The sequence below is a fragment of the Lonchura striata genome, chromosome 2 (assembly GCF_050655825.1).
Source record: "Lonchura striata isolate lonStrDom1 chromosome 2, ASM5065582v1, whole genome shotgun sequence".
Taxonomy (NCBI): domain Eukaryota; kingdom Metazoa; phylum Chordata; class Aves; order Passeriformes; family Estrildidae; genus Lonchura; species Lonchura striata.
Window position 1 is genome coordinate 2,725,634 of NC_140704.1, and position 12,065 is coordinate 2,737,698.

General features: G+C 43.7%; 1 protein-coding gene across 45 annotated transcripts in view; it reads left to right on the forward strand.

Annotated features, from left to right (window-relative positions):
• OBSCN (obscurin, cytoskeletal calmodulin and titin-interacting RhoGEF) overlaps positions 1-12,065 on the forward strand; it is a 178,855-nt gene that overhangs the window by 121,339 nt on the left and 45,451 nt on the right. For all 45 annotated transcript variants that reach the window (XM_085562435.1, XM_085562364.1, XM_031503758.3 and 42 more), the window contains 10 exons: positions 198-398; positions 738-820; positions 1,678-1,851; positions 3,804-3,963; positions 5,059-5,175; positions 6,352-6,516; positions 7,590-7,748; positions 8,787-8,964; positions 10,319-10,432; positions 11,256-11,423. In XM_085562435.1, the coding sequence (XP_085418561.1) occupies positions 198-398; positions 738-820; positions 1,678-1,851; positions 3,804-3,963; positions 5,059-5,175; positions 6,352-6,516; positions 7,590-7,748; positions 8,787-8,964; positions 10,319-10,432; positions 11,256-11,423 (1,519 nt within the window). The remainder of the gene's footprint in view (positions 1-197; positions 399-737; positions 821-1,677; positions 1,852-3,803; positions 3,964-5,058; positions 5,176-6,351; positions 6,517-7,589; positions 7,749-8,786; positions 8,965-10,318; positions 10,433-11,255; positions 11,424-12,065) is intronic.

Genomic DNA, 12,065 nt, shown 5'->3' on the forward strand with positions numbered 1-12,065 from the left:
ATCCTGAACAAGTGGTTCAAGTCAGCATGGTCAAAACATACCCATGACTTGGCAGCTCTTGCTGTCATGGCTGAACTTCAGGAAGTCAGAACTTGATTTTCTGTGGCCTTGGATAGAGTTGGCCAGAGGAATCTTGTTGGGAGCTTCTCCATGAGGGAAATGAAGAGCACAAAGTGACTGTAGTTTCATGCCTGCAGATCTTTGATGTCTACATGGTCACTGCTGACTACGTGCCCGTGGCGCCGGACAAGGAGACCATCACCCTGAAGGAAGGACAATATGTGGAAGTCCTGGATTCAGCTCATCCTCTGAAATGGCTGGTCAGGACTAAACCCACGAAATCGAGTCCCTCTCGACAGGGTTGGGTGTCTCCAGCTTATCTGGACAAGAAATTAAAGGTGATTGATCATGTTTGGTTATTTCTCATTTAAAATTTCTTGTTCCTGTTGCAGTTTAGAGCTGTCCATTTTTCAAGGATTGATGGTGGAGAAGGTTGAAGGGGTCTGGAACAAGGTTATATTTTTTAATGTTTTTATTAGACAATATTTCTGGTCTGTTCAGGGGTTTCTGGGTTGAAAAGACCTAAAACCTCTCCAATACAGAAGAAAGGTCACAATGGTTTAGAATTGTTGGACTAAACAAGACTGTGAACATCTGAGAGACATTCTTCAGTATGTATATAGAAAAGCACAGTCCACTCCCAAGAACTATTTTAATTTTTTTTCCTAATATTGTAGTTGTCACCAGAGTGGGGAACAACAGAAATTCCAGAGTTTCCTGGAGAGTTTGTTTCCGAAGATGAATACAAAAGGAAGCTAAGGTAAGCTCATGTCATTTGGTATTTGCACCTTTGAATTTTCCTGCCTTTTGAACCACTTGTATTTTATGATTGATTTTAGCTTAGGAAAATTCCAGGCATCCCTCCACTCCTCTATCCCTCCATCCATCCATCATCCATCCATCCCCTCATCCATCCCTCATCCATCCCTCATCCATCCCTCATCCATCCCCCATCCATCCATCCATCCATCCATCCATCCATCCATCCATCCATCCATCCATCCATCCTCCATCCATGTGATGCCTTAAGAGGCTTACCTAGAAGAGAGGCTAGACAGTGTTAAAGGAATAAAGTAGATAATTATTGAAAAGGCATTCAAAGGATACACCTTGGGCAGTGCAAGACCTCAGCTGTAGCTCCACCCAAGATGGATGCCGGGTCACAAGTTTTCACACTTTTATAAGTTTTGATCCATTTCCATATTGGGGTTAATTGTCCAATTACAGCTTCAGGTGATGCAGTCCCATCCTCCCAGTTTGCTCTCCTCCATTCCCTGCTGTTTGTACTTTTTGGGCTGAAGCTGCAGCAGTGTCCTTGGTTCTCAGGCTGGAAAAGGATTGTTTTGTGTGACTGAGCTGTGAGGAGAACTTGCTAACACTTTATATGAAGTCCAGAGATCTATACCAATGCAGTACATTGGTATAGAATCTGAAAAATATGACAGCTAAAACTTAAGGCATCACATGCATCTATCCATCCCCACAGAGGATCTTTCAACACACCCCAGGAGTTGCTTCCTCTGATCATAAATCCCTACTTTACAGCCTAAAAGCCTCTCAAGAACAATTGTGATGATTTTTCTGTGATTTCTTTCTGCCTCTCTGTCTCCACTTCAGTGTTCTCATTCAGGAGCTGTTGATCTCAGAGGAAGATTACATTCAAGATTTACAGTTCCTCCAGACTCATCACCTTAGGTACACTGAGACCTGTCCCAGTGTGCCAGGAGCTGTTGCCAGTCAGAAATCCACCATCTTCAGGAATATTGATGACATTGGTCGCTTCCATTCCAGGTGGGCATTCCCAAGTGCCTTCTTTGGAGACCAAAGAGTAGCATTATCATTATTATAATTATTATTACTACTACTATTATTATCACTACTATTCTTACTACTGTTCCTGATGTGGAGCACTGGCAGTGCTGAGGTGCAAGGGAATTGATGCTCCTTTCAGGAGGGTAAATGATGGCATGGCTTGAATCATAGCACAGGGTTAGGACTTCCATAACCCCCTTCAGAGCTTCAAGGCTTCCTGTGTCCAGCTCATTTCTTACTCTTTTAAGTGAATTTAACTGAGAAACAGTGAATTATGTTTAAAAAGCAGCGAGATTTTTTGAGGCGCTTCAGTGGTGTCTTCATAGAGATATTAATCCATGTAAAACTGATGTCAGCATCCATGAATTTCAGGACATTTTCCACTATCCCAGGTTGCTCCAAGCCCCATCCAACCTGGCCTTCGACAATTCCAGGCCACTTCCAGTCACAGCTTCTCTGGGAAGTCTGTGCCAGGGTCTCACCACTGCCACAAGGAAGAATTCCTTCCTAATATCCCATCTAACCCAGCCCTCTGTCCGTTTAAAGCCAATCCTCCTTGTCCTGTCCTCCAGGCCCTTGTCCAAAGTCCCTGCACAGCCATGCCAGCTAAGAGGAATGACATTGTGCTGGGTGAAGAGGCACTGAGCAGTTTAACCCAAATATGGCAACATCCCTTTTTTCCCCCCCATCATTTCTGTTTCGGTTTGAAAAGACAGGTGTCTGCTGAGGAAAGCAGGAGCCTTCCTTGAAATGGAAAATGCAAAATCCCCCCTCTGAATTATTATGCTTTTTGAAATTAAGGGGCTCTCAGGAAAATATATGGGAATACGAACAACAGTTCTTTTTTAGGAAAATTAAAAATACAAATGCAGTAGTACAAACAACAACAAAAAAAAAAAAAAAAAAAAAAACCAAAAAAAACCACGGACTATTAGAATAGGAACTGATCCCCTGCAGGTCAGGGGGGTGGCAGCAGCCCCATCCCAGGGTGGCTCAGCCCTCCTGCAGTGCCAGCTGTGCTTCTGCTGGAGCAGGATCTGCACAAGGGGGGAGTTTTCCTCTGGAGCTCCAGGGCTGGGGGAGATGGGCCTGGGCTCCTCTGGGAATGCAGGGGGATAAAGCTGCTCCTCTGGGAATGCAGTGGGAAGAAATCTGCTACTCTGGGAATGCAGTGGGAAGGAAGCTGCTCCTCTGGGAATGCAGGGGGAAGAAAGCTGCTCCTCTGGGAATGCAGGGGGAAGGAAGCTGCTCCTCTGGGAATGCAGGTGGAAGAAAGCTGCTCCTCTGGGAATGCAGGGGGAAGAAAGCTGCTCCTCTGGGAATGCAGGGGGAAGAAAGCTGCTCCTCTGGGAATGCAGGGGGAAGAAAGCTGCTCCTCTGGGAATGCAGGGGGAAGGAAGCTGCTCCTCTGGGAATGCAGGGGGAAGAAAGCTGCTCCTCTGGGAATGCAGGGGGAAGGAAGCTGCTCCTCTGGGAATGCAGGTGGAAGAAAGCTGCTCCTCTGGGAATGCAGGGGAAAGCAAGCTGCTCCTCTGGGAATGCAGGGGGCAAAGGCTGCTGTGCTGTTCCCAGGTCAGATTGGATCCAGGTAGGAATGCTTGGCTCCTCCCCTGGGTGCAGCATCTCCCCATGGATGATGGAATTTTCTCAGCCGTGCAGGGACGCTCAGTGGCCATGGACAGCAGAGATCTCCTGGAGGGAGGATTGGCTGTAGGGGAGATAAGGAAACTGCCCCATGGGCAGCAGAGAATTGCCCCAGCTCTGACAGATGGGAAATGGAATATCGCCAAACCATATCTTACACCCCAGGACAATTTCCCTTAACCTGTGTTCACCTGACATCTCCTGATTCACAGTCTGGCTACTGGGCTGTGTTTTTAGCCTCATTCCAGCACCTTCTCCTCAGCTGTCCTGTGCTCCTGCCCCCACAGTGTGTTCCTGCGGAGCCTGCAGGGCTGTGACACTGATGATGACGTGGCCATGTGCTTCATCAAGCACGAAGCAGAGTTTAACAAGTACATCCAGTACCTGGTGGGAAGGATCCAGGCAGAATCAATTGTTGTCAGCAAAGCTGTCCAGGATTTCTACAAGGTAAGGCAGTGTCAGTGTCAGCTTGTCAGGACCCCAACAGTGTAAGAGTCTGTTTCCTAGCCCGTGCAGCCAAAGGAGGAGTCTGAAATGCATCTGATTGCGTTTTCAGGGTTGTTTATTTTTCCTTATTAGAACATTCTTTCTCTGACCTACTGAGGTCCGTCTAGAAAGGAAGCCATGGCAATCTGCTCTGCCATGTTGGGTGGTGTTTACATTTTATATCAAAAGTTATGTATAGTCTGTTTACAATAATGTGCCAATATCTATCATCTATGTTGAACAGTGTGTCTCTGCCTTAAACCAATAGAAAAGTGTCACCATCACACCAAGACATGGAGGACAAGAAGAAGGAAAAGAAGGCTATGACACGTCCAAATTCCTCCATCTTGACCCCCTGAATTATATTCTAAAACCTCAAAATTTCTACTTTTCCACCCTGTGTTAGTTCAACTACCACACTACTCAAACCCTTGTGGCTTGTAATTCTTCATACAGAGCTGGAAATTTTTTCCATGGGCTAAAATCAAAGCCACAGGTGTTTTTGACTTCTTGCCAGGGTCTCTGAGACCCCTGCCAGGGTCTGGAGACAGCCAGGGCAGCCAGAGGGATGTGCTGGACTCTCACAAGGCAGGAGCCAAAGCACATGTGGGAAATTCATCCTGTAACTCACTGCATCAAGAAATGTCATTATTAATCATAAGTGTGAACCTCAAAAGTATTTGTAGTATCTTTTGCTAAATATAATAGCAAAGCCTTATTAACTTAAAATTAATTAAATTTTAAAAATTATTGAAACTAATAATTTTTAGTTCACTTTCTAGCTTTTTCTGTCAAGTATGGCCAATGTGGGGACATATTTACATATTATTATACATTTATTAATATTATATAAAGATTGTACAGACATGAATGTGACTGTGTTTATGTACTTGTAATTAAGGGACTATTTAAAGGTCACCACAATTTAAGACCAAGAGAACCACATAAATCATAAATATAGATAAGCAAATCTTGTTTCTCTGCTCCAGCTACTCAGGATTTTTTCTACTGCTCTTTATAACAACAATTCCTTGTTATTCCATGTATTTTTTTCAGAGATACACAGATGAATTTTTAACTAATGAGGATCCTTCACAGCCACTTATTCCACCACTGCAGCACTACCTGGAAAAACCCATAAATAGGATCCAGCAGTACCAGACAATAATTAAGGTAAAGAGTTGTTACAGGTTTATGTTCTGCTCTGTGCGGCTTGTGAAGAAAAAAGATTTTATTTTTATTTCCTATTTCTTAGTTTCCTACTGATAAAACTACAATTGAAAACTGCTTGAGTAAACAAGATATTAATATCACCAGTGGTGGTGTTCTCTAAATAGTTTTGTAAATGTAAATCCAGGTGGAGGTTCACAGAATCCAACCCCATAAAGTTCAGTAAACTCTATCTTTAAACATATGTAAAAATATATGTATAATATAATGTATGACTGCATGGATGACAGGTATGAATTTGCTTCAAACTCAGCAACATTTATGTTATAAAAATAAGTAGTTTCTTTGTCTATGATAATGACTTACCACTTCTTTTCCTTATGTTTTATCCTGATATTTAGTAAGATGAAATTCTTGTTTTCAGAAAAGCTTTGCTCCATTCTGCCACCTTGAAATATTTTGCCTTTTAGGCTTGCATCTGTCTTGGACCATAAGCAAACATTTCAGAGCAGCATTTTAAACAATGTTTTAATGGGAAATAGCACTGGGATACTGAGGAAGAAAATAATCGTGGCAAAATATTTATGTATTATTGTATAAATGAGCAGCTTGAAGATTTTGAAGAAAGTTCTACTTTTGAACACAATCTTGCACAGAAACACCAACATTTTTAAAGGTCTCTTGGAGGAGAAAAGGCATTTTCCATGCTTTCATTGCTGAAAGAGAGGAACAGGACCAAATGTGGGAAGAACGGGGAAAATATCATTTCACATTTTTTCCAACCTCTCTTTTTATTGAGCTAATGTTGACTCAGCATAGCCACATGAATTCCTTGTTCTCTGCCATTGTGAGGGTAAGGAGAAGAGAAATGCAATGGGTACATTTAGGATCACTTTGGAATTTTTGGGTTTCAGCCACCAAAGCACATCTGGTGTTTGTTTCACTATATCTTTGCTTGTCATCAACTGATGTAAGGAAAAGCCAGACTGGTTAGTCTTTAATATTGCAGAATAGGTAGGAAAGAAAGACTTTGTTATCTGAGCTGTTTGTGGTGAAAAATTTGAATAAAAGTTGCTGAGATGAAAGAGACAGAGCAGGTATTGAGAAAATCTTTGGCTCTGAAGGAACTGCTTATTTTCTGTCTGATTGTCCACTAATATTTTCTTCACTCACCTACAGGAATTAATCCGAAACAAAGCCAGAAACAGCCAGAACTGCACTTTGCTGGAGCAGGCCTATGCCATTGTGTCTGCCCTCACCCGAAGAGCAGAGAACAACCTCCACGTCTCACTCATTGAGAATTATCCAGGGACCTTGGAAAGCCTTGGAGAGCCCATCCGCCAGGTAACTGGAATTTCCCTGGTTGCTGGTTCCATGTGTGCCTTCACCAGCTCCTAAGGAGCCCTAATTCTTAGAAGAAAATCCTTTAGAAATTATATCTGAAAGAGATAATTTGCTTATTTCACTTACTGCTGTCCAGAAATGGGTGTTCTGGCTTCACTAAGGTTTGAAACATCAGAGCATGGATGCTTATGGAATAATTCACACATAATGCAGTTATTTGCCTTTGTGACCTGCTCATCAAACAGGAATAAAATTGTTCTGGGCCCCTACATGATCTAAAAGGGTTTTAACTCATTATTGGGAAGCAGCACGGGGCAGCTCCTGGAGTTACTGGCATCAACAGACCCATGTGCTCCCCCAGGTTTATCCCATGAACCAGGTGTGTGGCTTTTTAGGTGATCCAGCTGTTAGGACACTTTAGGAATTCCAACACCTCAGTCAAATTCTTGTTTCTGTATAGATTTACTCTGTTCTACCAGGCAAGTAATTTATTCTGTCTGTATCCAGTGTTTTCCATGGGAATCATGGTGTATTTCTGAGTGGGGTTGCAGGGCTAAATTACAGTGATACTGTGGTGGGCATTCACCTCTCCACATTTAGGCATCCAAAAAGTGTCCAGTCACATCCCTCGAGTGTTTACTTCTCCCTAGAAATGCCAGGGGAAAGCCATGTCACTAATTGAGCTGTCTGTGTCTGAAGCTATGTGAAATGAATGTCCTGCTCTGGTGAAGGTGACTGAATCATCATATAAAGTGTCTGTATAACACACAAAATACAATTTTTCTTTAATATTTTCAAGACTGTTTCTACCTAACAAGGGCTGTCTATTTATCTGGCACCAAATAATTCCATTTAAATGTCAATGTAATGACAACCACTGGCTGTGCCTGTGTCTGATGAGTCACCTTTAGCACCAGAAACAATCTGCTGTGCTTTAATAAACCAGAGATACATCACGGGATGATGCAACAGGAGACATTTGTTATCTGGGCACTGAAAAATGATGGTGAGACATAACTGTGGTAATTATTCCAGATGTGTCACTATGTGCTCTTCTTTCTTTTTCCTATCAGGGCCACTTCATTGTGTGGGAAGGAGCTCCAGGAGCTCGAATGGCATGGAAAGGACACAAAAGACATGTTTTCCTCTTCAAAAATTATATTGTGATCTGCAAACCAAAGCGAGACACAAAGACCGACACCTACAGCTACATCTTCAAGAACATCATGAAGGTCTGATCAGTTTATCCTCACATAAAGCATTTCTCTGTCAATTAGAGCTTTGCTTTTATATCCAGCTTGAATATTCTTCTCATCCTTCTGAGCTATTTCTTTGCCTCAAAAAGTCTTTGAAGCATAAGTAGAATCTACATTTATCCCAAAATATCTATTTTAAACCTCTCAGGAACATGTCAGAAACCATCAGGGTGGAGTTTTACCATGCAGGAAGGAAGTTACAAGTAAAAGCATTTATTTATTTCTGTTCCCTCATTTAATTAACAGCATAAATATATTATATTTATGTGGATTTTGCTGCCTACAATATTTTCTTGCATTTGTAAATCTCTGGTTCTGGCAGTCTGTAATATTGGGAATAAATTAGATGGAATCTTATTTGCTGAATTCCATCAGGTTCTCTCTGCTGGTTATGTCCTTTCCTGACACCAATTCCTGTTCAGAAATGGAAAAATTCAGAGGATTTGACCCACTCATATTCAGACATTCAGGGTTAAAACTGCCAGAAATTGAGGAAAGAGTTTTCACAAGGCAGGAGATGCTCAACTCCAATAAAAACCAGCCAACCAACCAAAAAACTCATTGAGTTCTTGACCAAGCCCATCCAGGACTTTCTGAATGTCCTCATCTCTGTTCTCATCAATATTCATAGTCAGATTTTATTTTACAAGAAAAATAAAATGGAAACATTCCCATGCTTTGTCCAGAGACTGCCTGCTCTCTTTTTTTCCATGTTGCCTGGGTCCAACCCTTCAGGGACAGTGTGTTCCACCCTTGGGACAACTTTTAATGCTGGACATAGTTTTCCTGGAAATCTAATCCCAGGAAAATGTTGGTTTGGTAACCAGAAAGTCAAATATAGCAGGGAAAATAACTCTCACAGTAGCACTGATTGCTCTTCAACCAAAGCCAGCTTGCATTGGTCACGCGATCTGAAAAATCTTTGAAGAAGGTGCAAATTACCCCTTTTTGCTGTTGGGAATTCCCAAAAAGCAGAGGATTTGTGGTGACTTTCTTGCCTCTTCTGTCACTCAGCTGAACAACATAGACGTGAACGACCTGGTGGAAGGGGATGACCGGGCCTTCGAGATCTGGCACGAGCGGGAGGACTTGGTGCGCAAGTACCTGCTGCAGGCACGAACCGTGAACATCAAGAACTCCTGGGTGAAGGAGATCTTGGGCATCCAGCAGAGGATCAGCGAGCCCATCTGGAGTAAGTGTGGCAGAAGACAACCCTCTGATTTTCTCTTAGATGGTCTCCTTGGTTTGATGCCTTGTGCAGGCTGACCTAGAACAGAGACCAGACAGAGCTAAAGAATAATGCAGGGATTTATTAAAGGATCTCCCCCATGGATCCACCTTGGGCAGCACCAGAGCCCAGCCAGGGCTGCACCCAAATGACCCAAAATGGTCCCAAAATGAACCCAAGATGACCCAAAATGGTCCCAAAATGCACGAGCGCTCCCGGGGCTCTCCCTGGGATCAGTTCTGCTCCATTGGCACCTTGGAGTTCATTGTCCCATTCCAGCTCCAGCCCAGGCAGTCCCATCCTGCTTGTTTTTCTCTCTCCAGCCCACGCTGTTTGTGCTGCTGGGCTGAGGTTTGGATCATTTGTCCTTGGTGCCCAGCTGGAGCAGGAATTGTTTTGTCTCCCTGCTCTGTGCACAGAGCTCAGCATCCCCTGGTATGAAGCTCAGACCCACACACTAAAGCAGCACAGAACCTGAAAATATAAAATCTAAACCTGAGGCATCAGATTCAGGAAATTCTAAAAGAGGGAGAGAAACTTTTTATAGTCATTAAATGAGCAGGTCCAGGGAGGGGATTCTTCCCCTCTGCTCTGCTCTTGTGGGATCCCACCTGCAGTGTTCTGTCCAGTTGTGGGGTCTCCAAAATAAAATGGACATGGAGCTGCTGCAGTGAGTCCAGAAGAGGCCTAGAAGATAACCTGAGGGCTGAAACTCCTCTCCTGGAGTAAAGGCAGGGAGAGTTGGGGTTGTAGCCTGATCCGGAGTCCCACACACCCCAGTAAGAAAGACCCTGTGACTTCACTGGGTTCCAGACCCTTTACTCGACTCCTGGCTTGCATTGCTCTATCTTTGCACCTGGGTTTGCTTTGGAATTTTGTCTGGTCATTATGGCTTCGTTATTCTCAGTGTCATTTAAAATTCCACCAATTTTTGATCCACAAAATCTATCAGGAGGGATATTAGATTTTTATTTTATTTGAGGAATTGCCTTAACGGTGACAGCTGTGTGGTGTCAGAAACATGGATGCGCTTATTAAAGTCTTGGTCTAAAACAATTCCAGATCAGCAACAAATCCCCTTTTTTCCATATGGTCTAACTTTATAGCCAACAACAAGCTTGTTACAGACTGAATTTAGTCTCAGACAAGAAAGGAGAGCATGTCACCTATTAAGTCTTGAGCTGCTAAAATTTCCTGTACAGTTTTTCCATTCTGAACCTCACAGATGTGCAAAAATTATTCTTATCTCACTTAGCAGGAGCCATGCCATGGACAGAGCCCCTTCCTCCAGACTAATATGCTTCCTCTGCTATTTCAGTCCCTCCAGACTTTGAGGAAGAACTGGCAGACTGCACAGCTGAGCTGGGAGAGACAGTCAAGCTGGCCTGCAAGGTGACAGGAGCTCCCAAGCCATCCATCAGCTGGTACAAAGGTACGAGCAGCAGGGCATGAAGTGCACCCTCCAAATGTGCTCCCTGTCCATATTGCCGTGATAATTGGGCAGTGGGTTGATGCCTTAAGGAGCTGGGATGGAGGCTAGACAGACTTAAGGGGAATAAAGTGGAAATTTATTGAGGTGCCTTCAAAGGCCACACCCTGTCAGTGCCCGGATGGCTCCAAGATGGAAGCAAAAGAGGGCTTGGCCATGAGATCTCACATTTTTTAAATTTTAGTCCATTTGCATATAGGAGTTAACTGTCCGATTAATAACGTCAAATTATGAAGTTTCATTCTCCTTGCTCACTTGCCCACCCTCCTCTTTTCACGTTGTTTATGATTTGGGCCTGAAGTTTGAAGATGTTGTCCTTGAGTCTCCAGCTAGAACAGGATTGGTTTGTCTTCACAACCCTGTGAGAAGATACCAATAACACTTAATATAAAGCTAAAATCTGCACACCAAATCAGAACAGAAAAACTTAAAACCTAAGGTATCAGGTAACCAAAGAGCTGATCCCCTAAAGATACTTGAGTCTAGAGTTTTTGGGCATTTTGGGTGTGTTCCTTTGACTGGAAAAGCAGAATTACGACTGTACAGAATGTATTCTGGGATAATTTCACTTTTTAATGAGGAGTGGTGATGTGTGAGGTCCTTTAACAGTACTTTGGCCTGGATGATGTTTTATGGAAAGCTGGATGAAGAGCTGATTTCTCAACTACCAACACCAGCTGCAATAATACAGCTCTCAGCCCTGGGTGAAATTCCTAAGGAGGAAGCTCTTAGTAAGCTAATTTAAAAGAAATAATTTCTCTTTCAGATGGAAAGCCCGTGGAGGTGGATCCCCACCACATTATAATAGAAGATCCTGATGGTTCCTGCACACTGATCTTGGACAACCTGACAGGGGCTGACACAGGGCAGTACATGTGCTTTGCTTCCAGTCCTGCTGGGAATGCCAGTACCTTGGGAAAGATCCTTGTTCAAGGTAAAGCCCTGCACAGATGCAGTATTTTAAGTATTTTAAGTATTTTAAACTTGTACCAGCCATGGTGTGACCAGCAGGTCCAGGGCAGTGACTGTCCCCTGTGCTGGCACTGCTGAGGCACCTCCAGGCTTGGGGTCAGGTTTGAGATCACCATGAGCAGAAGGACACTGAGGGGCTGGAGCATGGCCAGGGAAAGGAATGGAGCTGGGGAAGGGGCTGGAGGACAAGAAGGGAGCTGTGGGAGCTCAGCCTGAAGCAAAGGAGGCTCAGGAGGGACTTTGTGGCTCTGCACAGTTCCTGACAGGAGGGGATAGCCGGGGGGTCGGGCTGTGCTCCAGGGAACAGGGACAGGAGAGGGAACGGCCTCAGGCTGGGCCAGGGGAGGTTTAGATTGGAGATTAGGGAAAATTTCCTCACCAAAAGCATTGTCAACCACCAGAACAAACTTCTCAAGGAACTGGTGGAATCATCATCCCTGGAAGAGCTCGGAAAACATTTAGATGTGGCATCTGGGGACATGGTTTTCTGTTGGCCTTAGCAGTGTTAATGGTTGGACTCCATGACCCCAGAGGTCTTTTTCAACCTAAATGATTCTATGATTCTATGATGTTACAAATATTAATGCATTCCAGAGGACTGGAA